This window comes from Gekko japonicus, unplaced genomic scaffold (assembly GCF_001447785.1).
Source record: "Gekko japonicus isolate JY-2015 unplaced genomic scaffold, Gekko_japonicus_V1.1 scaffold2231, whole genome shotgun sequence".
Taxonomy (NCBI): Eukaryota; Metazoa; Chordata; class Lepidosauria; order Squamata; family Gekkonidae; genus Gekko; species Gekko japonicus.
This window is the reverse complement of record NW_015173740.1, coordinates 103681-127379: the sequence shown is the minus strand read 5'-3', so window position 1 is coordinate 127379 and position 23699 is coordinate 103681. Positions and strand designations below refer to the sequence as shown.

At 41.2% G+C, this 23699-nt stretch overlaps 1 protein-coding gene across 2 annotated transcripts; it reads right to left on the bottom strand.

Annotated features, from left to right (window-relative positions):
• Nucleotides 1-931: 931 nt before the first annotated feature.
• NUP37 (nucleoporin 37kDa) lies at nucleotides 932-22102 on the bottom strand. Of its 2 annotated transcripts, none has more exons than XM_015423449.1 (10): nucleotides 22024-22102; nucleotides 20469-20624; nucleotides 19360-19484; nucleotides 18071-18143; nucleotides 15060-15154; nucleotides 9931-10021; nucleotides 7003-7184; nucleotides 2219-2269; nucleotides 1591-1684; nucleotides 932-1296 (listed from the first exon to the last, which is right to left on the bottom strand). In XM_015423449.1, the coding sequence occupies exons 1-10, from the start codon at nucleotides 22042-22044 to the stop codon at nucleotides 1183-1185; spliced, it is 1002 nt and encodes a 333-aa protein (XP_015278935.1). In that variant the 5' UTR covers nucleotides 22045-22102; the 3' UTR covers nucleotides 932-1182. The 2 variants fall into 2 exon arrangements, with proteins under 2 accessions (XP_015278935.1, XP_015278936.1); XM_015423450.1 differs by having other exon boundaries at nucleotides 20469-20662; nucleotides 22024-22081.
• Nucleotides 22103-23699: the final 1597 nt, after the last annotated feature.

The following is a 23699-nucleotide window of genomic DNA, read 5'->3' as shown; positions in this document are numbered from 1 at the left end:
GAGAGAGCTGCCAGCCAGAAGAAGATTATGGCTCAGAGCTTGGCAACTGATGCAGTACCCTGAATGGCCCAAGCTAGCTCGATCTTGTCGGGTCTCAGAAGCTGAGCAGGGTCAGGACTGGTTATTTCTTGAATGGGAGACCATCAAGGAAGTCCGGGGTTGCTACGCAAAGGCAGGCAATAGCAAACCACCTTTGCTCATCTCACTACATGCTAAATCCCTAAGTATGACCTATACTTGTTAAAATGTCAGACCATTTGAGGATGCTCTTGACAAGACTTATACTGAAACTTGACACACTAGACCGCTCTTACAAGAGGAATTTTGGGACTTAACTTCTTTAGTCTCCAGTGTGTCCTTCTGAGATTTCACAAGGACAGAAGGATGAACCGGGGCTCTCACACGCAGTAGAATGAAATGGGAATGAAGAGGCAGAATTATGAGGTAGCAGAATACACTATGCCATTTTAGACTGCAGATGAGAAATTAAAATTTTTAATGCTCCCAATATAATAATAATTTGCAAGTAGAAAACTAATGTATTCAGCTAAGATATTCTTATTTTTTACTTGTAGGAGTTTCTGATGTGGAGAAGAAGCACAGTCCATTCCACAAACTCATTCCACTGCAAGCACAGACCAAGCCTTGGAAGATTGGAAGGATGGGCTTTGGACATCGGCAGAAAATGTGCATTTGGCATCTTGGCAAAGCAGCTGATCAAAAAGCTCAGCCAAGTATGCCTTGGTTCACATCACAGCCCAGTTTCCAGCATTCATAAAGTGCGTTGAAGCAAGTCAGCAAGATGTTTCTTGGCAGCATACGCAGATGTATCAATAAGAGAACAAGGCTTGCACAGAAGCTTATAGGTGGATTGAATCCACACCATCTAATTCAGCAACTTTTCATTCTAATCTAGTTTAGTAGTTCGGGCTCTCTGGAAGCTCAAAAAGAAACTAGAGCTTTTGCTCAGGAGAAACAGCAATGCTTTATTACAAAATGGTCTGTCAGATATAGAACCTGATTTAATGGAACTATTTACATGTGCAATCTTTTTAAAAAAACCCAGCAAATGTGCTTTGATCCTTGTATGAAGACGTTAGTTGTTTTGCAGCGATACAAAATTAGTGGCTTTTTAATATGTGCTTCTTCCCAGTCCAATGGGCAATAACTATATACAAATGTTTACATCTCCGTCACCCAGAAAAAAATACGATGATCTCCACCCATGGCACATAATGGAAGCGTCCTATGCCAAGTCAAGCCAGATCCGACAGCTGCTGAACCAATAAGGATGGGCTACAAAGAGAAGGAGAGAGAACAAACTCTTTAGATTCATGTAACATGCGTGTAAAATACCAATTTGAAAATACTGTTTTTTTACTCTTTTCAGGTCTTCCTTATTCTGCACACACCTTGAGAGGGTTTCAAATTACAGAAAGTCCACTAGTTATTAATTTTTAGACAAAAATTTAGAAACCGCTACAAATGACAATATCTAATCTGTTTTGTCATCGTAATTAGCTCTTAAGAGTAATATATAGTGGGGGGGACGGACGGACAAGAATGATCCTAGCATTGTACAGACTTTACCTGAGGATGTCCTAAGTGGTGGATGAGAAGCTGACTGTTCATTTTGCCAGGGTAGCCAGTCGTAGCAAACAAGTTTTCATTGATTGTGGACCACCTATATGCACAAAAGCCCAATCCATGAAGGTTGTAGAAGAATTGTTTAAAGAGAATACATACCAGTCAGGAGGAGTCCCAGTGATTTTAATGGGAAGGATAAGCACATGTAAAGCTTTCCCACAGAAACCACTGGGACTTCAGAGTGCTTAGCTTTGGCTAGATTGGGATGCAGACATTTTAGAGTGAAAAATAGTCTATGGCAGCAGCAGACACACAAAAAAGCAAACACAGTTAAAGTATTTTAAATGCTTTTCATAGTTTCCCTTAGCTCCCAATTTCAGTTTCTTTTCCATTACTAATAGGAAACAGGGAAAATACTGACAATTCAGAGCAGCGCTTCAAAGGAAAACTGCATAGTACCTTTGTAGTTTAAAAGGAAACTGGGCACTTCATAGTACTATTTTTTCCTTTGAAATGCTATGATCTGGACAAAAAGCCCAACAGTCATATGGCACTATAAAGGCTAACTAACTTTCATGTGTTAAAGCCTAACTATATACAACACAGGTTTAGGACACAACTACACCCATACCTGAATAATTTGGCTCTATCAGCATGGACAGGTTTCTTCTCCAGAGGATAACTGTACAAGAAAAAAAGTTTGCTTCAGAAATCATTCCATTCATAAGTTACGACCACACCAGCATTAGAAGACAGCACAGCTCACACCAAACTACAGTTAATACATCTTTTGACTGTGTGACTTCATTATATGACCAAAGACGGGAAATGTTTATTGGGCTAATGCTGAATCCTTATTTATAAAACTGCTGAAAGTATAAAAATGCTATGCTTCAAGGTAGTTCTTAAAATTATTGCACAGACATTGCATTCTGGAACTGTATATATCTAGTTGATAGTGTACAACCTTGCTTTACTGCATCCATGTAATCTGAGGTATAAATATGGAGTTTGTTAAATTACTGGATTCACAAGGCAAAAAAGTTGTGATCAATACTGACAGTCCCTACTTGTCCTGTGGCTTTTTGTCCCCTTCTTCCCCCCTCCATTAGTTTTGTTAATGCCAGTGTAGGAACTTTAGAAAAATATGTTCACTGAAGCATAAAAAGAGCTCAATCCTAAACCCCGAATATCGGTCGGTTGAGGAAGGAAGGAAGGAAGGAAGGAAGGAAGGAAGGAAGGAAGGAAGGAAGGAAGGAAGGAAGGAAGGAAGGAAGGAAGGAAGGGAAAGACTCAAATCCAAAGTGGTGAGGGCACAGAATTGCACTGGTGCCCATAGTGGCACTGCCCACAGCCACCAATCATGGAGTGGCATGCCAATGATACCCCAATGCCAGCCAACCAATGTATGCAAGTATATTTCTGGTGTCACTCTGCCCAGATTGAGCGCATAGGAGGAGGAAAGGAAACAAAGAAGCCTGTGCAGCACTGGACAGGGTGGTGAGCCAAGGAGGAGTCATATTACAATCCTGATAGGAGCTCTAAAGATAGGGGTTCAAATCCCCTTCTGTGAAGACATACACTTAGGAAGGTGAACACACGGAGAAGGAAGCATAACCACGCCCACAGTATCATCCAAACACCTCCCCAGCCCACCAGGCAGGAGAAAAATATCCATTGCCCTCTCCTAGTGAGGGGTTCAGATGGAGGGGTATGTGTGAGGAAATAAGGCCCTAAGAAGCAGCATTTTGCAAGGCAAGGGAACACAAAAGCTATAACAAGAATACACAGCACAAAATTCCCAAACTCCCAAGAGGGAAAAAGAATGCATGCGGGAAATAGGAGACTGAATTCCATCAAGGAGGAAGCTGAGAATAAGGCAAAGCTCATCTTCTGGCCAGCAACAAAAGAGAAGGTAGAAGCAGGACTAGAAACCAACACTTCACAACACAGTTCTCTAACAACACACCCAACAGGAAAAAAGATGCATAATGGGGCTCTTCGAATTCTACACTGGCATTGAGGTTGAATCTAACCATATACACCAGCATCCAAGCTGCACAAAAAATTGTGAAGATTGGCACAGCACTGTTCCATCTCTAAGGTCCCCTGTTCAAACCCCGCAAATGGTTAACCACTGGACAGCACCAGAAGAAATCCTAAGCAAGCCTTGGATTTTGCAACATCAGATCCAGTCAGAGTCACTCAGGCTGGCTGGGTAGTTCTGTCTCCTTCTGATGGAGACCTGCAGGCCTTTGCACGGGATAGTTCTCACCTTGAGAAGAACACAGTAACTTTTGAGCAGTTATCATTCCTTGCCATTGATCAGAATTTTGAAGAGCAGACTTCCGGTTTATGGCGACACGCTGGCGGACGCATCTCCCAGACCTCCCGGGGATGTGATCTGCACACCAGCGGATAGGAGGGGGGGGGTGATGGTTCGCCATCCCCCTGGAGCCTTGGCAAAAGGCTCCTAGCCATGGGGCTTTTGAGGGGTGACCTCTTCTCCAGCGCGATGCTGGGGAATTGAGGCACTCCTCTGCCCTGACGGTCCTGCCGCTGAGTGTCCGTATGGATCTAGAGTCGCTGACTGGGACAAGCGTCGGAGATTGAGCGTTTTAAATGTGTTCCGAGCGAGGTCGAATGACCAACAATGAACAGTGAGTCGGGTTAAAGTGAATATGAGAATTTAAAAAGAAAGCCACCTCCCGGGAACAGCGAGAAAAGCGAGTGGGGGAGGGGGCTCTCCCATGCGCATGAACTGAAAAACGATATGCCAAGGGGGGAGCAGAAGAAAAAGCGTTGAAATCTGTTTTGAGAGACTTACCAGAGTGCAGATAAGCGTATGGGTGAATTTCAGAGACTTTAGCAAGTTTTCATAAAAGTAAACAATCCATAAAGATGGCGGGGAAGAGGGCAGAGAAAGACAAACTAGCAAAAGTGAAACCAGCGGGGAACATGAGCCCTCGACCAGAAGAGGTCACTGAGTTCTCCAAAATGTTGGCAGATTCCTTGTGCCCTCTGCTGGACCAGATGACTAACATCAAACAACAGCTGACATCTCTAAACCAGAACCTTGCAACTCAGCAGCTCCAACTGACTGAGACTTTAAAAATAACGGAGCAAACGGCTGAGAAGGTGAAGGAAATGGACACCAACACTAAAAAAGAAAAAGGTGCAAAAGCTGGAAAAGAAAAAAGCTTCGGAAGAATCACAACTTTTACAGCTGCAAATGGAGAAAGCAAATTTGGTCCTCCGGTTTCAAGGGGTCCCAGAATTAAAAGGCGAGAATCTAAAGCAACTCTTGAGTGAAGCATTAGCCCCAGTTACAGATTTGAAAGTGGAATATCTTGTAAACGAAATGGATGTAGTCTACGGGTCTTATTCCGTGTACATCAAGAATAATCTGCCTGGGGAAATAGTGGTCAGATTGTCAAAGAGGCATGTGAGGGATTCTATCCTGAAAGCAACTACAGGAACATCCTTGAAAATCGGGGACAATACCATCAGGATTTTAAAAGACATTCCATTTGAAATAAGGCAAAAAAAGAAGAAATATAAAGATTTAATCCTTTTTCTACAAACAAACAGCATTGCCTACAGATGGTTAATTCCAGAAGATGTCATTTTCAAAATACACAATAAAAAAGAAAAGATTGACTCTGTCCCTAAAGCACGTGAGTTCCTGAGATTGCAGCTGGGAGAGGCAGCCGAGGTCGAGAAGGAAGAAGATGACAGCAAATCCAGTGGCGAATTGGACTCTGTGTCCTCCAACGAGGACTCTTTTTCCGATAAAGGGGCGGCTGCCCCCAAACGTGCATATAAATTGAGGATTAGAAAAGACAAAACAAAATGAAGGCTGAAGGACTCTGAATTGTGCCTTAAAACTTTAGTTTTATTATGGGATGCTCTGGGGGTTCTCTTAAACAGTTAAATCAATGGATAAAAAGATAAATAATTTAGCATAACCCACTATGTTCAAAGTAATACTAGCAATTTAAGATTAACATTTATATAAGCTGTTGTTATGATCTCCTATTCTTGGGGTTTAGTTTTTAGTGGTTTTCTTTCCTTTTCCCCCTAGATGTAGTTACCCCTTCCCAATTTTTCGTTGTAGTTTGTAGTCTACTAAAAATGCAATAAAAAATCCCCTCTGGGGGAACCCCCCGGGGGGGGGGGGGGGGAGAAGAATTTTGAAGAGCAAAACTCTTCAGTCATAATGAGTGCAAAGATCATTATTATGGTTGCTGTGGAATTTAAAATAAGGCCTCTGAAGAACAACTATTATTCTAGAGGGGAAGGAATTGCACAGAGGAGAGAGATTTGAGCCAACACCCTTACTTTTGCTGCATATATGTGCTCATATTCTTGTAAATAATTTAAACATGCCAATCTTGGTCACCTGGCTTTTTGTGTCAGAACAAGCATTCTACACCAAATGGTTCTTCCTGTTGCCTTATCTTGCTTACCTCACAACTGGGCTTCTTTTGTACCGGGCCCTCATTTCTGTGATCAGCATCCCCGCAGAAAGACTACATATGGCAGTTCTTTGTACCTTCCCCTGTAGACACCCCTCTACTGGATTCATGAGTGAATCACCACCGTTTGCTGATGTTCATCCTGGTAACTGCTTGTTGTCTGTTCTGTCTCTCTGTCATGTTGCCCATGCCACACACTGTCCTCTGAGACAAAGGTGTCCTTTCTGGGGTTTACACACTACTTAGGGGAGTTGTGATGGCCTACAGATTTAAGTGGTATCCTAGACTGCACTATGGTTATGGAGGTACAGCAGCAGGCAGGATTTATTTCTCACTCTTATTTTGGTCAGCTGAGGTGTTTACACTTACACAAGCAGGGATGCTGATTAAGTTCCTCTCCTCCTCTGGCACACACCTAGTACTGCCCTTTTCTGGTTTCTACACTGGTACAGTGTCAGCAGAGCACTATTTTGCCATGTCTGTTTTATAATAATGTGGAACAATTGCTACCGTTAGCAGATCAGCTTTAGGACTGAATAGTTACATGTAAGCAAGCTTACCACTGATTTCTACCTACTTGTTATTTTATATAAAGTGCTTTTCTCTAATTAGCAATGGCTGTCAAGTAATGTTTATTTTGTAGTCTGCAATGAGTGATGGGTGACAATAGCAAAACAATAGCAAAAATCTCTCTGGAAGACAACCAGAGCACACCATCACCCAGACATTTATGCATTTCCCTTTTTCTTTGCACTGATGTTCTTTCCTCTAGGTTACTGAATTTTGTGGTGGGTAAAAAGGGAAGGTAAAGCAGGGGATGAGCATGCAGGGTTAGATGAAGTATTTAGTGTATGTTTAAAATATAACATACACACCCAGCCCTCAGCAAATATAACAGTGAATTAGTAAAAGAGTAGAATGTATTTGATGACAATACCTAGATCGAGAAATATCCCAGATAAGCCAATCATTTCCAGCAACTGCTCCAACTTTAAAAGTATTTTTCAAGCACCAGTGTGCTGACATCAGTGGAGTCTGACCGGTGGTGAGGGACAAAATGGCCTGATGGGTCACAAGGTCATAGAACCGTATTGTTCCATTCTTCTCTGCAACCATCAACTACAAGAAAAAGTTAACAAGTATGTCACAACAGTTCTTGGGAAATAGAAACATAGAAACACAGAGCTGGAAGGGACCTCAAGGGTCATCTAATCCAACTCCCTGTGCAATGCAGGAAATTCACGACTACCACCCCATTCCCTCCATAACCCATGCTCTGTGACCAGAGGGAGGCAAAAAACATCCAGGATCCCTGGGCCAATCTGGCCTGGAGGAAAATTCCTTCCTGACCCCAAAGTGACGAGAGCCAAGCACTGGCTCAACCCTTCCTGCTCTCCCTCTCAATGATCTGCCTAAATTCACAGAATCAGCATTGCTGTCAGATGGCCATCTAAATTCTGCTTATAAACCTCCAAAGAAGGAGAGCCCACCACCTGCTGAGGAAGCCTGTTCCACTGAGGAACCATTCTAATGGTCAGGAAGTTCTTCCTAATGTTTAGTTGAAAACTCTTTTAATTTTAATCTATTGGTTCTGGTCCAACCTTCTGGTGCAACAGAAAAAAACACCACTCCACTCCGTCTTCTATATGACAGCCCTTCAAATGGTGACCTCCAAACCAGTCCTACTCTCTTCTGTACAGTAAATGTCCTAGATTGACAGCACTTAGTAAAGCAGCTGCAGTGTATAGCACATGCTCAATAAATAAGCCCAATAGGAATGCTGAAATGACAGTAACGACATGCTGATAGGTTAGTTTATAAAACAGGAAACGGTTATTCAAAGACATCAAAAGTCAGCCATTTCAGAAGTTGTTCTCTTCAATGATCTTCTGAAGCTTAATCCAAAGCTGGTTAAAACAGGTGAAGACTCAGGACACACAGCTCATCTAAAGTAACTCCAGGAGTCCAAAAATGTGATTGGCAGACTTGCAACGGTGAGCCCTCCTGCCGCCCGCTTCTAGTGAACATCCCTTCCCCTCAATTCTGAGTTCCCATTTCTGAGCATTCAGAAGCTCCAAAGCACTCTTGACCTCCATTCAGCCTGGAACTTGGACTTTGCTTTCTGCTTTGAAGGCACCAAGTGTCTTGGAAGTACAGCACTGAAGTCTGAGAGGAGACTTTGCTCCTCTCCTGTGACAGGAGCTTGTCAGAGAGGCAGGGTTGATTTTGACGGATGCGAAGGTTACTCTGTGGAATGTGTTGGGGTATCTTGTTTACTCCTTGTCTATTCTTGGATTTTACAGTTCTGTTTTCACTTCATATTCTGTTTGATCATAATGCGTTTTTTTCTTTGCTGTTCTGTTGCATTTCTTTCAATAAATTTTTTTTTTTTTTTTAAGAGAGGCAGGGTTCATCTCCAGCTTTGTGCTGTGCAAGACCACATCTCTCCTGCATCTTCCACCCCAAGCTGACTGGGGAGCCGGCAGCAGAACTTCAGCTGTTACAAGCATACCACCTCAGCGACTATTACAGAGGCTTCTCCCCTCTTGAGTATGACACTTTCCTTTAGGTGTCTCAAACCCTAAACCTACGCATATTCCAGAAGTGTATTTTAAGACAGATATATGGTGGTTTTAGGCTGTAGTGGCTTATTTTATACTGGAAGCTTATTTTTATCATTCCTTTGATTTTAAAAGCATGGTTACCAATTCCAGGTCTCTGGCCATGGAAAGAATAAATGAGCATCAATAAATGAACATCAACGTGACACACTGAGCATTTTGTACCAACTGATGTTTCCAAGACATCTTCAAAGGCAGCCCCATGTACAGTGTTACAATAATCCAATCTGGAGGTCCAGCATAGCCAGGTCTGCATAATCTAGGTAAGCGGCCAGTTTACAAGCTATACGTAAGTGAAATAATTTGTTCCTAGCAAGAAGTACCATCCTACTTATCCATCGACAAAGTCCTGCACCTCCCCCAAGTGGTTAAGATCAGCGGACTTTAACCTGGGGGACTGGGTTTGATTCCTCACTCCTCCAACTGCAGCTGCTGGGTGACCTTGGGCCAATCACAGTTCTCTCAAAGCTGTTCTCTCAGAGCTTCCCCAGCCCCACCTTCCTCACAGGGTGTCTGTTGTGGGGAGAGGAAGGGAAGGAGATTGTAAACTGCACTCATACTCTGAGTGAAGGGCAGGGTATAAATTCAATCTATCATCATTGGCGTCGGCGTCATCTTGACCTTCACAACTGCCTCTGGAAACTTGGATAATAAAATATAAAGCTGAGTGTCATCATTGTATTGATGACAACTCACTCCAAAACTCCTAATGATCTTGGCTAGTGGACCTACAGAGAGTTTAAAGAGCACTGGGGATCAAAGGACCCTTGGGATGCCCTGCACATCAGGTCCCAACTCACTGACTCTTCTCTGATAGCGACTCCATTTCCAGCTAACAAGAAACAAACTAAACCAGCAGGGGGCTATCACTTTTATGCCAAACACTGATTGATGTTGATCCACCTTCAAAATATCATGGTCCACTGTACTAAATACCACTAATAGGCCTAACAGTATCAACAGCAAGTAAATTGTACGTGACGATCATCAACCAAAGCTACAAGTGCTGCTTTAACCCTGAATCCCAGCTTAAAGCCACATCGAAATGTTTCACGGGCAGGCGTTTAGTCCAAAAATGCCTGCAGTTGTTTCCTCTACTTCAGCTTTCCAAAGATGAGAGGAAATGTTCTTCTAGCAGCAAAACTGAATACATACTAGAATTCTGACAGGCTGCAGTTTTCTAACCTATTACTACTCCATTAAATCAATTTATGTATGGATAAAGGAAAATTGTCAGTATTCACCTTGAATGCATCTTCAGGATGCCAACCCACACTCATTCCAGCAGAACGTAGAACAAAACAAGCTCTCACATTTCCCTCCAAGTCCCAGACCCTATTAAAAAGAAATAATAATACAAATTCTAAAAAGTTTCCACACACCATTCGCTTTAACCTCATTTCATTAACGCCTGTTCAATGGAAACGATCTTGGCTTGGATCCGATGACACTACCCCCCTCGTGTTTGTCTCAGGTGGCTGCGGACGCTTTCCTCTGTTGCTACCACTTCTGGGCGTGCAAGACCAATGTTTCCAAGGAGTCTTTATGCACACGGAAGTGAGCGCTGCAGTGGAGAAAAGCCTCCACAGCGGCTGGAGACATTGCATGAGGAGAATGATGTCTAAGATCCAAGCCCTTATCTTTAGGTGAGGTCTTTTGACCTCAAAAGCAGAATACAGGGATCCGAATACTACTGCCTATCATCATTCAAATTAGCAGGTGCTGATGGTTTCCATGAGGCAGTTTTACAATTCTTGAGTAGCAAAAGATTTTAAAATCATTTTTGCTTAGAGATCTTTTCAGTTCATCTCTCACCAGGGTATCGAAACTTTTTATATTAAGATCTGAGCACTCTCTTAAATAAATGATAACATTACAAGTCTAGACGAAATAGATGTGAAACAGAGTAAATACAATCAACAGCGTGAGTATTTCCCTGCCAATCCTCAACAGCTCAAGTACTTGTTTTCCCTGCAGAAATTCTAGGGCCTCCAAATTTGGAAAGATCAGTATCTTTATTTTTAAAATCTTACAAGTTTTGTGAAAACAAAGAATATCTACTTGATTAGGTAATTTAGAGACTAAGCCCTTTCTTCTGCTGCCAGAAATTTTGCCTTGTAGATCTTTCCAAGTCAAATCAACACTTTCTGCATGTTTACTATGTGGAGAAGAAGAGTACAGCACAATTCAAAATGGTGAATCATTTTGGCCAAAGAACATCATGTCCCCTTCCCAAAGTCAAGGGAGCTGAGATGCAGGCAGATAGAAAATTCTAACTGTTTGCCTGATTTATTATTCAGTGTCAGGCTTTGTATCTGCTTTATGTTTTCCTGAAATATTAAGATCATAGTAACAAAATGTCCTCTGAGAGTCTTTATGTTTTTGTTGCATTTCCATGTTAAGAAATACACGGAGGAAATGCCATGTAAACCTAACAGATATAATCATCAAATGAATACTAGCATTTATAAGTGGTTAACAGTACAATCCTATGCAGAGTTCCCCTAGGCCAGTGATGGAGAACCTTTTAGAGACCGAGTGCCCAAACTGCGTCCCAAAACCCACTTATTTATCGCAAAGTGCCAACACAGCAATTTAACCTGAATACTGAGGTTTTACTTTAGAAAAAAACAACTCATACATTAATTTAAGATGATCGAAACAAAGTAAGAAAAGCAATCCCAAATGCTTTCATTTACTTAAAATTATTTGGCAGAGAATTCGACACTTTAATGATGGTCTGGGCCTGGCTGGGGCGATGGTATGCGTGCCAACAGAGAGGGCTCTGAGTGCCACCTCTGGCACCTGTGCCATAGGTTCGCCACCACTGCCCTAGGCTTAGGCTAATGATAATCTCAGGGTTTAATATGTTGTTGAAGGCTTTCACAGCCAAAATTCATTAGCTGTTGTAGATTTTCTTATCTGTAGTGCTGTTGTAAGATGTAAGACAAAAAGGGCTCTACATCTTACAACAGTACTACAGATAAGATTAGAATTTCAACAGCCAATCCATATGCAAAAGAACCTCCTCAGGAAAGCTCCTCTATTAGCATGTCACAGCCTGGGAAACTCCTACAAGATAATGACTCAGCCCTACCCCACCTTCCTGAGTAGATATAAATTAGCTGCCTACCATTTTTCTTCTCACCTTGACACAGAGGGTACTCCATCTTTCTGTGTTATACCTCTGAGGATGCCAGTCACAGCTGCTGGCAAAATGTCAGGTACTACAATGCCAAGACCATGGCCATACAGCGCAGAAAATCTACAACAACTAATCTCAGGGTTATTGTGAGGATTTCTGAGATAGTGTATGCAACGTGTTTTGAATCCTCAAAAGTTTATTTAAATGCTAAGTAGCCGTGATATTATTGAAGTGAACTACAGATGGTTTTAATTATCTTTCTTGCAGAAGTGTTTTTCCATGTAAGAAATGTGTCAATTTTGAAGCAGCCTTTGATTTGGAAGAAATTAGGATAGTTACTAATTATTGTTTTTCTGTTAATTACACAACAGTCGGGTAAAGTTCAAAGCATCAGGCAAATGGGACGGCAATCAGTCACCACAAATTGATTGAAGGTACTGACAAATAATATAAGATAAATTAACTTGTAATGGGTTTTTTTTGAAGCACAGAGATATATTGATTTGGGGATGGGGGAGGTGGGGAGAAAAGAGCAAAACCTGACAGTTCTGAAAATTTGTATTCAGTAATCGTTAGGTAGTGAGATCCTTAGAGAATAGAGAAAAAGCCTGATTTTTTAAAAAAGAAGCAACCAGAAACACCAGCACAAACTACTGACTCAAGGAAGCATCAAGTCACTACCTACATATCCAACTTTAAATTGGGAAGACGTTTTCTAAAATGGGAGATACTTATTTATTATTATTATTATTACTATCCTATTAGTGTTTAGTTTTCTGGACAACTACCAATGATGACTGTAGTGCTGTCTCTTTCTTTCATGTCAAATCAAGACAACTCATAATTCATGTTATATGTACTATTCTCAGTAGATGCTTCACTGCAGGAATTCTAAACAGATCTGGAAGATGGCAGAATTCACAAGCATGACCGGTACACTGACATTCATATTGCCAAGGATGGCATTAGCACTATATGCGAATGCTACTAAAACAGGGACTATTGAAATACTGAAGACAGACTAGCACCTTTGTAAACAGCCACTCTTATGATCACTTACGATAATGAGATCTACTTTAAGTGACCGGGCAGAGACGTTTTACAAGTCCCCCCCCCCCCAAAAAAAACCCTTTCAAACCACCAGTAACTAACATAGGTGTCAAAAAACCTGTGGTCTAACAACTACTGGACACTTTTTTGCTGGGAGAGCATACTGCTTTAACTCAAATCTAGCAAGCTACTTAAACATAATGTAAAGAATCAATATGCAATCACCTGGACAATAAACATTTCACACAAAAGAAATGTTTAAGAAGAAAATCTGCTATATATGCTCTTAAAATATCCTTCTCCTTTCTCAGTTGACCTGAGAATATTTCTCAGTAGAACCATTTAGAAAGATGATCATCCTTACAAGTTCAATTTCATTCCTGTGACCTTAAAAATTCCATGACCTATCTTTCTAGATAGATAAAATAAAATGATTTCATTCTTAAAGTATTTACAGTCTAGAGATAGGCCTTTCCTGGATATGGTAATTACCAATGACAACCAAAGAATACTTGACATTTGCCAAGAACAATTTCTCAGCAGTATAAATGTGCAACAGGAACCTATATTACTATGATTAATGCTTGCTTGATTACAATAAACGACCAGGTAATATATGTGCTTCAGAAAATTATTCTGTTTGTGAGATGCCTAGAAACTGTAACAGTAAACAAACTTGCACACTGTCCTGCTCTTTGTAATGATTAAGTGCTAAGGAGGGGGGGAGGGGAAATCACATCTGTAGGACATATTTGAATACAACAAGTGGGAAGAAATCATGGAATTCAGGCATCAGCAAAATATTCTCATTATGTCATAGCCTTTAATCCTCATCCAAATCCTCCATAGTAAAGTATGCTAGTACATAACAACTAACTTTGTGAACATTGGATAATTCCAGGTCTTTAAAGAGAGAAAAAAAAAGATTTGGTTATCATTAGGAAAAAAACCCAACAATAAATCCATATATTCCAAACACGCCAAGCTCTTTTCAGCTACAGAGGTTCAAATTAAATAACAGTATGTAGTTATTTTTGCTGCCAACAGCATTAAGATATGGTGCATGCTGGCACATCTGCCTGCAGCCTCACCCGCAAACATTCCCATGGCATTTTGGCAAATAAAAAGGTCTGAAATACTTGTACTGGCACAGGAGTGGGTAGTTACACACCATTCCAAACACTGATTTGTCACAGGACAGCTTAGGATAAGGCACGTGCAAAGTTTTTTAAGCTCAAAAAATAGTATTTTGAAAGAGTCAGCAAAGAGATGCAAGAGAGAGAGAGAGAGAGAGAGAGAAGTGGAAGAAAGCTGAAAGGCAGAAAAGCATTTGCATTAGGTGCAGCCAACAGTTCTCAAGTCCCAGAACATGTTTTGGCAGGGACTGCAATAAGAGCAAAGGGGAACAACGATCTGGAATACTCTTGGACATAACGCTTCTCTTAGTTCTTATAGTATGTATCCGTCCTTACCGTCCAAAGAGTAAACAGGCCAACTAAGACAAAAGGGAAGTGGTGGAAAACCCCAAGTAAAAAGCAGCAAACTGAGTAACGCAAGGAGGTGCTAGAAGGAAGCAAAAACTATACATTTTTCTAGCATATGAAGATTAGGACACAAAGGGTATTGATATGAGGAACCAAAGGGAAATGCACTCATGCTTAGCAGCTACTGGACAATGATACTAATCCATCACAGCTCTTCTTCCTCTATTAAGCCAGGTACTGAAGGCAAACAATATACCAACATCCTTGAAGGTAATTTTGCAGCCTAATTCATTTGTCGAAGGACGGAAGGCAGCATGGTATAAGCCCGATCTCATCAGATCTCAAAAGCTAAGCAAGGTCAGTACTTTGGATGGGAGACCAACAGGGAAGACTCTACAGAGGAAGGCAATGAGCCAATCACCCCTGCTTCTCACTTACCTTAAAAGCCCCTTGATGTGCTTTTTTAAAAAACAGCATTTACATACATAATTAATTTATTACTGGCATACATACAAAATTAGCTTTATAATAGGGTATGAACTGACGGTAAACCATTATTTTCTGGTTCAGAAAACAATTTTGGATAGTTATAAGAACTAATCAGTAATAAATTATATGGCCAGAATTCAACAACTTTTACACTATTGTGACAGATACTCAAGTTATATTCATAGTCAATTGACACAATACATACCTGCAGGTGTGGTCATCACTCACACTTGCAATTTCCTGACCTCCTTTAGGCGCAAATACCAGATTGTTAATATAACTCGAGTGGCCTTCCATAATCTGTATGTCAGAAAGTGGAAGTATTTTTTAATCAAAATGAAATAACAAAAAAGGATACCCTAATGCTGGTAAAAAAGCAAGTAAGTGTGAAGTGAAGCCATTCTTCCAAAAAGCAATGAGGGAAAAGATCTGAATGCATAATAGGTCATAGGGAGGAGGCAGTTTCTTAGACGTTCTGGACCCAATGTTTTACAGATTATAACAGATATCTGTTATTGAGTTTGGAAGCCACTACAAAATACTGCACTGCTATCATTATGTGCACCTAGAAACCTACTGTGAGCCAGACATTCCCTCTCCATCTAGTCTACAACATTCTGTTGTGATGACAGAATGGAGCAGGATGAACCATATATGCCATCCTGAGCTCCCTGGTTAAAAATGAAATCAGTTAAATAAATCAGTCAAAAATGAAATCAGGCTAAACATGAAATATTAGAAGAAAGGCTTTTGAGCCATCCAAGCTCCCCAACAGCCACCAAAGTGGCTCCCCAACAGCCACCAAAGTGGCTACAAGTGAAGCTGAATCCAGACAAGAGAGGGTAAAACCTGGTTGGGAAGGCTGATGTTCTGCAAAGACTGGACCCACTTGTAGTGAATGGAAAGGAGCTGGCATTTGCAGGGCAGGTTAAGAGCTTGGGGGGTGCTCTTGGACCCAGCCTTGCTTGAAAAGCAGGTTGCTGTAGCGGCCAGAAGCATCATCTATCAGCTGTATTGGGTCTGGAAACTGTCTCCTTTTGTAGACTCAGCTGATCTGAGCACGCTAATCCATGCTTCTGTAGCCTTGCGGCTAGACTACTGTAATGCGCTCAACTTTGGGGTGACCTCGAAAACAACCTGGAAACTGCAGCTGCTTAAGAACACAGCAGCCTGACTGTTGTCAGGGGTCAGCTGATGAGATGATATATGGTCCATCTAAAAACAGCTACATTGGCTGCTAGTTTGTTTTCGAGTTCAATTCAGGGCCCTGGTTATGGCCTTTAGAGTACTTCATGGACTAGGTCCCACATATTTAAAGGACCTCCTCTTTCACTATGTCCCCATGAGGCAGTTGATAATTGCCTTCCCATGGTTTCTGGTGTAGTTCCCACTCTGTGGAATGGTCTCCCTGAGATGGGGGTGGGTCATCTTTCGACAGAGCTTTTAATAGGATATAGATTGCAGATACCTTTTGGGGTTTTATTTTGTATGCTTGAAACTGTGATTTGTTAGCCATCTTGAGGAAAGACAGAATATAAACATTTAAATAGAAATAAATAAAAGCAACATTAAACCCAAAGATTACAATTATTAGTTTGGCACAAGGAAAAAATGATCTGTGACCTCTGTGCATCATGAGCTGACAAAAGAAACAGTGCAACCTCAGATCCAAGGCACAGCGATTACGCAGAAGCAATCTGAGGCTGTGGGACCAAACGAGCCTAAATGTCCTCACTGACAAGACGCAACGCATCACCTGCCAATCATCATTGCAGTCTGGTGTGAATTCAGCTTGAACCTGTTCATTCATATTCGGATCCCAACTACGGCTGGGTACCATAAGGACATCAAGGACTGCAAGGTTGGGTTGGGGCAAATGAGAGGTACGGCTGTACTAAATCAGCATCCTGAGGATTCTTGACACCACATTTTCACAAAAGCTCATCTAACAACATCACATCCCCAGGGAAGGGAGGGAGAGAACAAGACAGACCTCCGCTGGATGCCAGAGGGAAGGGACTGACATGCATCCCACATCAATACCCTCCCTGTGAAGGATAAGCCATGTGATGATCCCGTGAAAACACAGCAAGTCTCACAGTAGTACAACAAGCACTCCATAATCAGCAGTATCCACAGCCAGAGCAAAACTAAACATGATTAATCCTAAGAGGCAACTGGCTCTACTAATTTCCAGGTGAAGATCAATAGCTGCCTATACCGCTCAAGACATTTGAGCCACAGAGCGTTTATTTGGACAAAGGAAAGGAAGATCAATAGCTATAAGTACAGACTCAATGCTATATTTAATTCAAAAATGGACTAATCAGAAAATTGATTAAAAGCAGGTGTTCCCGGGAAAAGTTGGAGGTGTGTGCATCCAAACATGATTTTCTGACTAGTGTGCAATTGTTCAGCCCCTGCTAGTACTCTGCCTTCCCTAAGCAATGAACAAACAATATCAGCAACAAAGAACCCACCTTTTCTAAGGAGTTGTACTAGTTAGGAGGCACATGGAAGCAATTACAGGTGGTCCACCTGTAGAGCTGCAGCAAGAAACATTCAGCTGATGGAAGAAGCTGATCTGATAAAAATGCAGCATAATCTCAAACAACTCAAACTCTGATTCACTGTATCTGAAGAATGTGCTTGCACATGGAAGTTTATATCTCGAATAAAACTTTGTTGGTCTTATCGGTGCCACTGGACTCAAACTTTGTTCTGATAACTTAAACTCTGTATTGAAATCAACTGCCCCATGTCAGGCTGAATACAAGTAATTTTGTCTGTAAAGTGGGCAGCCAAGATGTCATAACGGGCATAAACTGATGCCATGTTAAGTTTCTCCTGACCACTCACTGCTTCCAAATTTAAAGAATGCCGGAGAACTGGCACAAAGATCCAGTGCAAACTCAAAGAATTTGTCTTAGCTTCATTCTTCATACTTGCATCTACTTTGAGCTGAACAATTACTGGACTATTAGAAATCAGTTTTGGATTTTATTAAAACTCTACACTGAGGAGCATAAAACGGACACATTTTGCAAGAACAAATTTCATTTTGAAGTGTTTATACTTTTAAGGACTACAAGACATACGCACCTCTTCAAAACACTGAAAAATATTTTCTTTAAGAAGTGCATGCTGGTTGGCTTTTAAAACAATGGACAAATAGCTAAAATTGTCAAATATTTATATTACTCCCTTCCGTCTCACCTTATATTCATTCTTAGCTTGAAGATCTGATGTGAATAACCGCAATTTTCTATCAGCAGCTGCAGTACAAAAACTAAAGTAAACAAAGACACGCATTCAGTTTTTTCATACAATTATAGTTGGTAGTTTTAAAGACTTACGATGGATATAAATTTATTTTTAAATGAAATTCATATTACAAAAATATTAGTTAACAAATTTCCCTGAAATTATATATCAAAGGGGGGGGGTGTCTTTCTTTGAGAAAGTGATACATTTCCTGTTAGGTGATTTGATGTGTTATGAAAAACAACTTGCTTGGTTTAATGTGGGGTGTTAACTGGCAGCATTATGTGAGTTACAGATGATAACGAAATATTTAAAAAACAAAATGCAACTGCAATGAAATCCAAGATAGGATCATGAGCCTATGGTCAGAGCACCTTTTCACAGACATTTATAGCACATCTAGAATTTTCATAAAAGTGCCTTTACACATCTACCACATTCTTGTTGTATCTAGATTCCTAGTTAAACCACTAAAATATTATGTTCAACAGATTTTGATACTTCTACTACAGCTTTCTGCTTCAAGTTAAAATACTACAGATATTCAGAAAGCAAAACTACTGTAACATCTCTTACCATAGTTCTGCAACTTAGCAGTGGACTGGCAGTCAGGGACCAAATTGCAATTGCTTCCTGATAACCTGGACTCGGAGACCCAGAAGAACAACGGTCACATGGAATACATGAGCTGCTTTCACTGCCTCCTGGAGACTGAGTGCTGTGCACATTGCAGACTTGGCTCTTGCATTTCTGCATTAGTTGTGATTGCAGTGAAACACACGAGGACCAATGACTGCTATTCCTTGGGCTCTGGCAGTCCTAGTAAACTACTGCATGTGATGAATTAGGCTACTTATAAAAACTAAAGGCAAATTAGCCAAGATGCCTCAGCAGAATTCTGTGTTCCTTAAACCAGGCTTCATGCTATTGTCAAATGCCTCAGGTTTTCAGAGAATAGTAAGATATTCTCATACTGCCTTACATTTGCTTGTATAACATTAACACCACACGGTTTCATTCTCTGCTCCTGCACGCATCTCACACTAAGAAAGAGTTTCTTACATAGAGGATTTATTGGGTAACTCATGACAAACTTTCATTGTAATTTTTTAAGCATACAAATACAAGTGCCTCTTTGAGAGAAAAGCATTATATAAAATCCTAGTTTTCAAGCTTACGCTCTATATTACTACAGAGAAAATAGCAGACCACAGTACTTATATGCGTATTGGAAATATTACCGTAGCAAGGGTGGTAAAGCATCAAGTCTAGTTTCTGGACTCCATGCTATAGCGTCAACTCTAATCCCCTGATGAAATGTCCTTAGTGTATTATACTGTATTCCATCCACTTCTGCATCCTCTTCCTACAAATACATACAACATTTGATAAGTATTTTCTTGCTCGCATTTATAAAAATTTCATGGTATGACAAACTTGATAAGCAGCATAAACTTTGACTCAATTTTGTTGGGCCCGTTACGTGGTAATGGTGAGTTTGTGGCCCCCTCCCCCACTAATAAAAGCCATGTGCTTCTATTAAAAAGCAAGCAATTAGTCCATTATTAATACTGTTTCATTTGTGTTCTATTCTCCTAAATCTGTCAAATGATACAAGGTTACCACCATCCCTTACCAACTGAATTTCACGCTCAAGCAAGTATTCAAACATAAGTTTCCTCCACGCCTAGGCAAACACTCCAGCCATTACACTACATTGGCTCTCACGCCTATGGAATGGACATTTGGGGGGGGGGGGCTTTAAGATCAACCAAAAATGCTTTTGTGCAACAGCAACTAAGATGATCGTACGAGAGCATGCAGAACAGTAGTGCAGAGTTATGGTAATTTCTCTGCTCTTCTTTTCCTAGTGTACTTGGGTGAGGGACCTCATGGAAGTGATGCTGGGCCTCTTTGCTTCTGTCTCTTTGCTTTTTCATCCACTTCCTCATGTTTCTGTCACCAGCACGTCACAATAGGAATGGGGCACTTCCATCTCTCCCAGAATTACAGAGCGAAGAAAGGCTTTCCAGGAAATAGGAAATGCTGTCAGTGGGGTGCTCTATAAAAGACTTCCCTCTGAACAAAGAAGAACTACATTACACAAGCTATTATATTTGGTGCACCTTGTAGATTATGGTTTTCTATACGCAGTTTCTGATTGCTGTGGGCAGGGCTTTGACCAGTAATTATATGGTTCTGATGACTGTAAACATTGGTTCATTTTTCAATAGACTTTAGTTATAATGTTTGACCTAAATGTTTAATTTACATTTTTAGCCCTAATCCTACACAAGACAGCCTTTGCAGGTTTCTTTATAACACTGTCAGAGCTATGAAGCAAACTCACCTGGAAGCTGCAGCGCCCAATAACCACATAATTGTTGCCTCCATATGCTATTAACGATTCTGCAGTCCCACTGTCAAATGGGTTGAATTCCACCACATGCACATAGTCCTCACATTCCACATTATAGGAAGGACTTCGGGAAGACTCCTGCTTCATCTTCAACAGAAGGACTCAGATTAACATAACAGTAGGTTCTTCAGTGGGATAAGGAACAAAAATAAATGCATATGTAGTTAGACAACTAGCAGCCCAATATTATCCGCACTTACTTAGAAGTAAGACCCAGTGAGTTCAATGAGACTGACTCTAAACTAACTACAGCCTTAGACGAATTAGGATTGCATGTCTGCATCCCAGGCACACTTGTTGGAATTAAACAATAGAATCAGTGGAACTTACTTCTGAGTAAATGACTAGGATTGCAGGGAAATGAGGCCACCATAGGAAAATGTGCCTTCCTGATAGCTGTATCTAGATACAGTTTGAAGTTGCGTGCCAGCCAGCTGCATATAAATTACACCATTTCACAAGAATGCATACAAATCACATCATTTCACAACAATACAGAGCATAAAGAAGGCCTATACCCTCATCCCAATATGTTATTTTGCTTTGAACAATGCAGGAAGCAGCAGTTAATAACCAAGTTAAACAAACAATTTAATAATTAAATTTACACCAGAAGTCTAAGAACTAAGACAGGGATGTAAAAGCTAAGAGAAACGAAATCCATTTACAGAATTAATCTGTTTCCAGTCTCAAAGCTAATTAAAACATCTCTCCATTACACAAATCATCCTGGACTTTATAGCCCAGTTTTTAAAAAAATTAAAGAAGCGTCTATGCACACTACTGAGCATAAGCATCACATAAAGTGAGACCTCTATTTTTTGTATGCGCTTCCCAGAAGTAACACAGAGAGCAATCCTAAACAGATCTACTTGCAAATAAATCCCATTGTACTCAATGGGGCTTAATCCCAGTAAAGCGTCTTTAGGACTGCAACGACAGCTGTCACCGTAGAGAACAAATTCTTCGGTGTTTGAGCAGGACTACGTCATTCCGCATTTAACTGCCAATCCCAATTTTTTCTGGTTATGCTTGTTTTGTTTATTGAAAATATTTATATCCACTTTTATTTCTTCCTGTAACCAACATGTGCCAATAAAGGTCTGTGTGTGTATGTATGTGTATGTGAAAATATTTATAAATTCACTTTACTCCCAAGCAGCTGGGAGTTAAGACGAGTAAGAGATTAAAAATCATATAGATCACAAAACTACTTCAGCACCCAAGGAAAAACCTTATAAATAATACCCACAAAAGACTCCCTAAGAAACAGGCAGAGCAGTGGCCGAGACTCGTGAAAGCGATTCAAGAAATTCTACTTCTCTCCCACCCGCACACCTGGAAACTGATGCGGTGCCGTTCACGCACGTGGCCTATAACACTTTGGGAGCAACAGACTGACAGGAAGGCACACGTTCCCCCCCACACACACACCGCTTCCCACATCCACATCCACAAGCGAAACAAATCCACCCGCTTTAGATACCTGCGAGCTCCCACGCCGCATACCCAAGTTTCCCCCGTGGCCGCCCAGCAGACTCCCGCGAAGAATTTGTCAGGACTCAGAGCTTCCGGGTAGCTATTGCTGCGCTAGAAAACCTTTTCCGGGTCAGCGAGCAGGCCGCGTTTTGATTGGCCAGCATCGAAGAATTTAAAATTAAATCTCCGCGAAGTGCGGCTCGGTGGTTGTCAGCCGGCGGCTGCTCCGCGGCACTTTAGGGGCCCTTCCTCTGCAATACTTCAGCTATTCTTTTTCGTGTTAAGGGGGTGAGTGAGGCGACGGGACTCCGGTTCTTGGCGGCGGCGGCGGGAAGAAGTAGGAGAACTTGTGGAGAGGCGTTAGGTGGAGGAAATTGGGGTTGCCAACTGGCCAGGCAGCAAAACGCAGATCAGCAACCTGATAGATCAGCAGGTGAAGCTTTTCCTAGGGTGGTGGTAAACATTTATCGCTTACTCACTTGTGTGGACCATTTGACAACTTTGAAGTATTGGGCAGTATACTCTAAACTGCCTTTATGATTAGATCAGATGAGGAGGTTAGGAAGGCTCCCGCTTTCACGGCTTTCTGCAAACTGTGCAAAACGGCTTTCTGCAAACTGTGCAGTTCTACTGTACTAAATGATTCATCAAGTTACTTGGAAAAAATATCAGAGATTGTGGTCTATCCTACTGAGTATAGCTTGCTGAAACTAGGATCCTAGTATGGAATTTTGCATCATTTAATGAGCCATGTTAATATTTATACTTTACTTCAGTTCTGTTGCTAGGCTTCTGTCTGGTTCATCCCAAATCCTATTGCATTGTTTATTGAATGCCCCATCCGTCGATTGTATTGATTCACTCTGTGTCATCTGCCTTCAATCCAAGCAAGAAAGGTGGACTAAATGATGTCAATAAATAAAATAGATTGTACTGCTGGGGTTTGATACAGTGATGTTTCTTGTCCTGCACTGTATAATGAAAACTGGAGGAGAGGAGAATAATGTAAGTGGTTTTGAGTCCCCATTGGGAAGAAAGGTGGGTTATAAATGAATAATAGGGGCTGCACAAGGTGAGAATTTTCAGAACAAAATTTCATTTTAAAGAAATAACAGGGGAAGCTGAACCACAAGGTGCCAATAGACCAAACCTGGTCTGAGTGGGTTTTGACAGTATTCGATCAATAGGTTAAATTCTGTTGTTGTTCAGTCGCACAGTCGAGTCCAACTCTTCGCGACCCCATGGACTAGATCCCGCCAGGTCCTCCTGTCTTCCGCTGTCCTCTGAAGTTTGCTCAGTTTCATATTCGTTGCATCGCTGACACTGTCCAACCATCTCATCCTTTGCCGTCCCCGTCTTCTTTGACCTTCAATCTTTCCCAGCATCAGGGTCTTCTCCAGTGAGTGCTCCCTTCTCATTTGGTGGCCAAAGTATTTGAGCTTCAGTTTCATTATCTGGCCTTCCAGGGAACAGTCAGGGTTGATTTCTTTTAGGATTGACTGATTTGATCTTCTTGCAGTCCAAGGGACTCTCAAGAGTCTTCTCCAGCACCATAGTTCAAAAGAATCTATTCTTCGGCGCTCGGCCTTCCTTATAGTCCAACTCTCACAGCCATACATGACTACTGGGAATACCATTGCTTTGACCATGCAGACTTCTGTTGGCAGAGTGATGTCTCTACTT

Bases quoted from the DNA above. Each gene is read 5' to 3' on its own strand.
- NUP37 (XM_015423449.1), bottom strand. From the start codon at position 22,044: ATGCGGCGTGGGAGCTCGCAG. The intron at 18,144-19,359 runs GTAATATTTCCA...TGTTTACTTTAG, and splicing joins GCTTTACCACCCTTGCTACG to TTTTTGTACTGCAGCTGCTG. The intron at 10,022-15,059 runs GTATGTATTGTG...TCTTTTTAATAG, and splicing joins AGTGATGACCACACCTGCAG to GGTCTGGGACTTGGAGGGAA.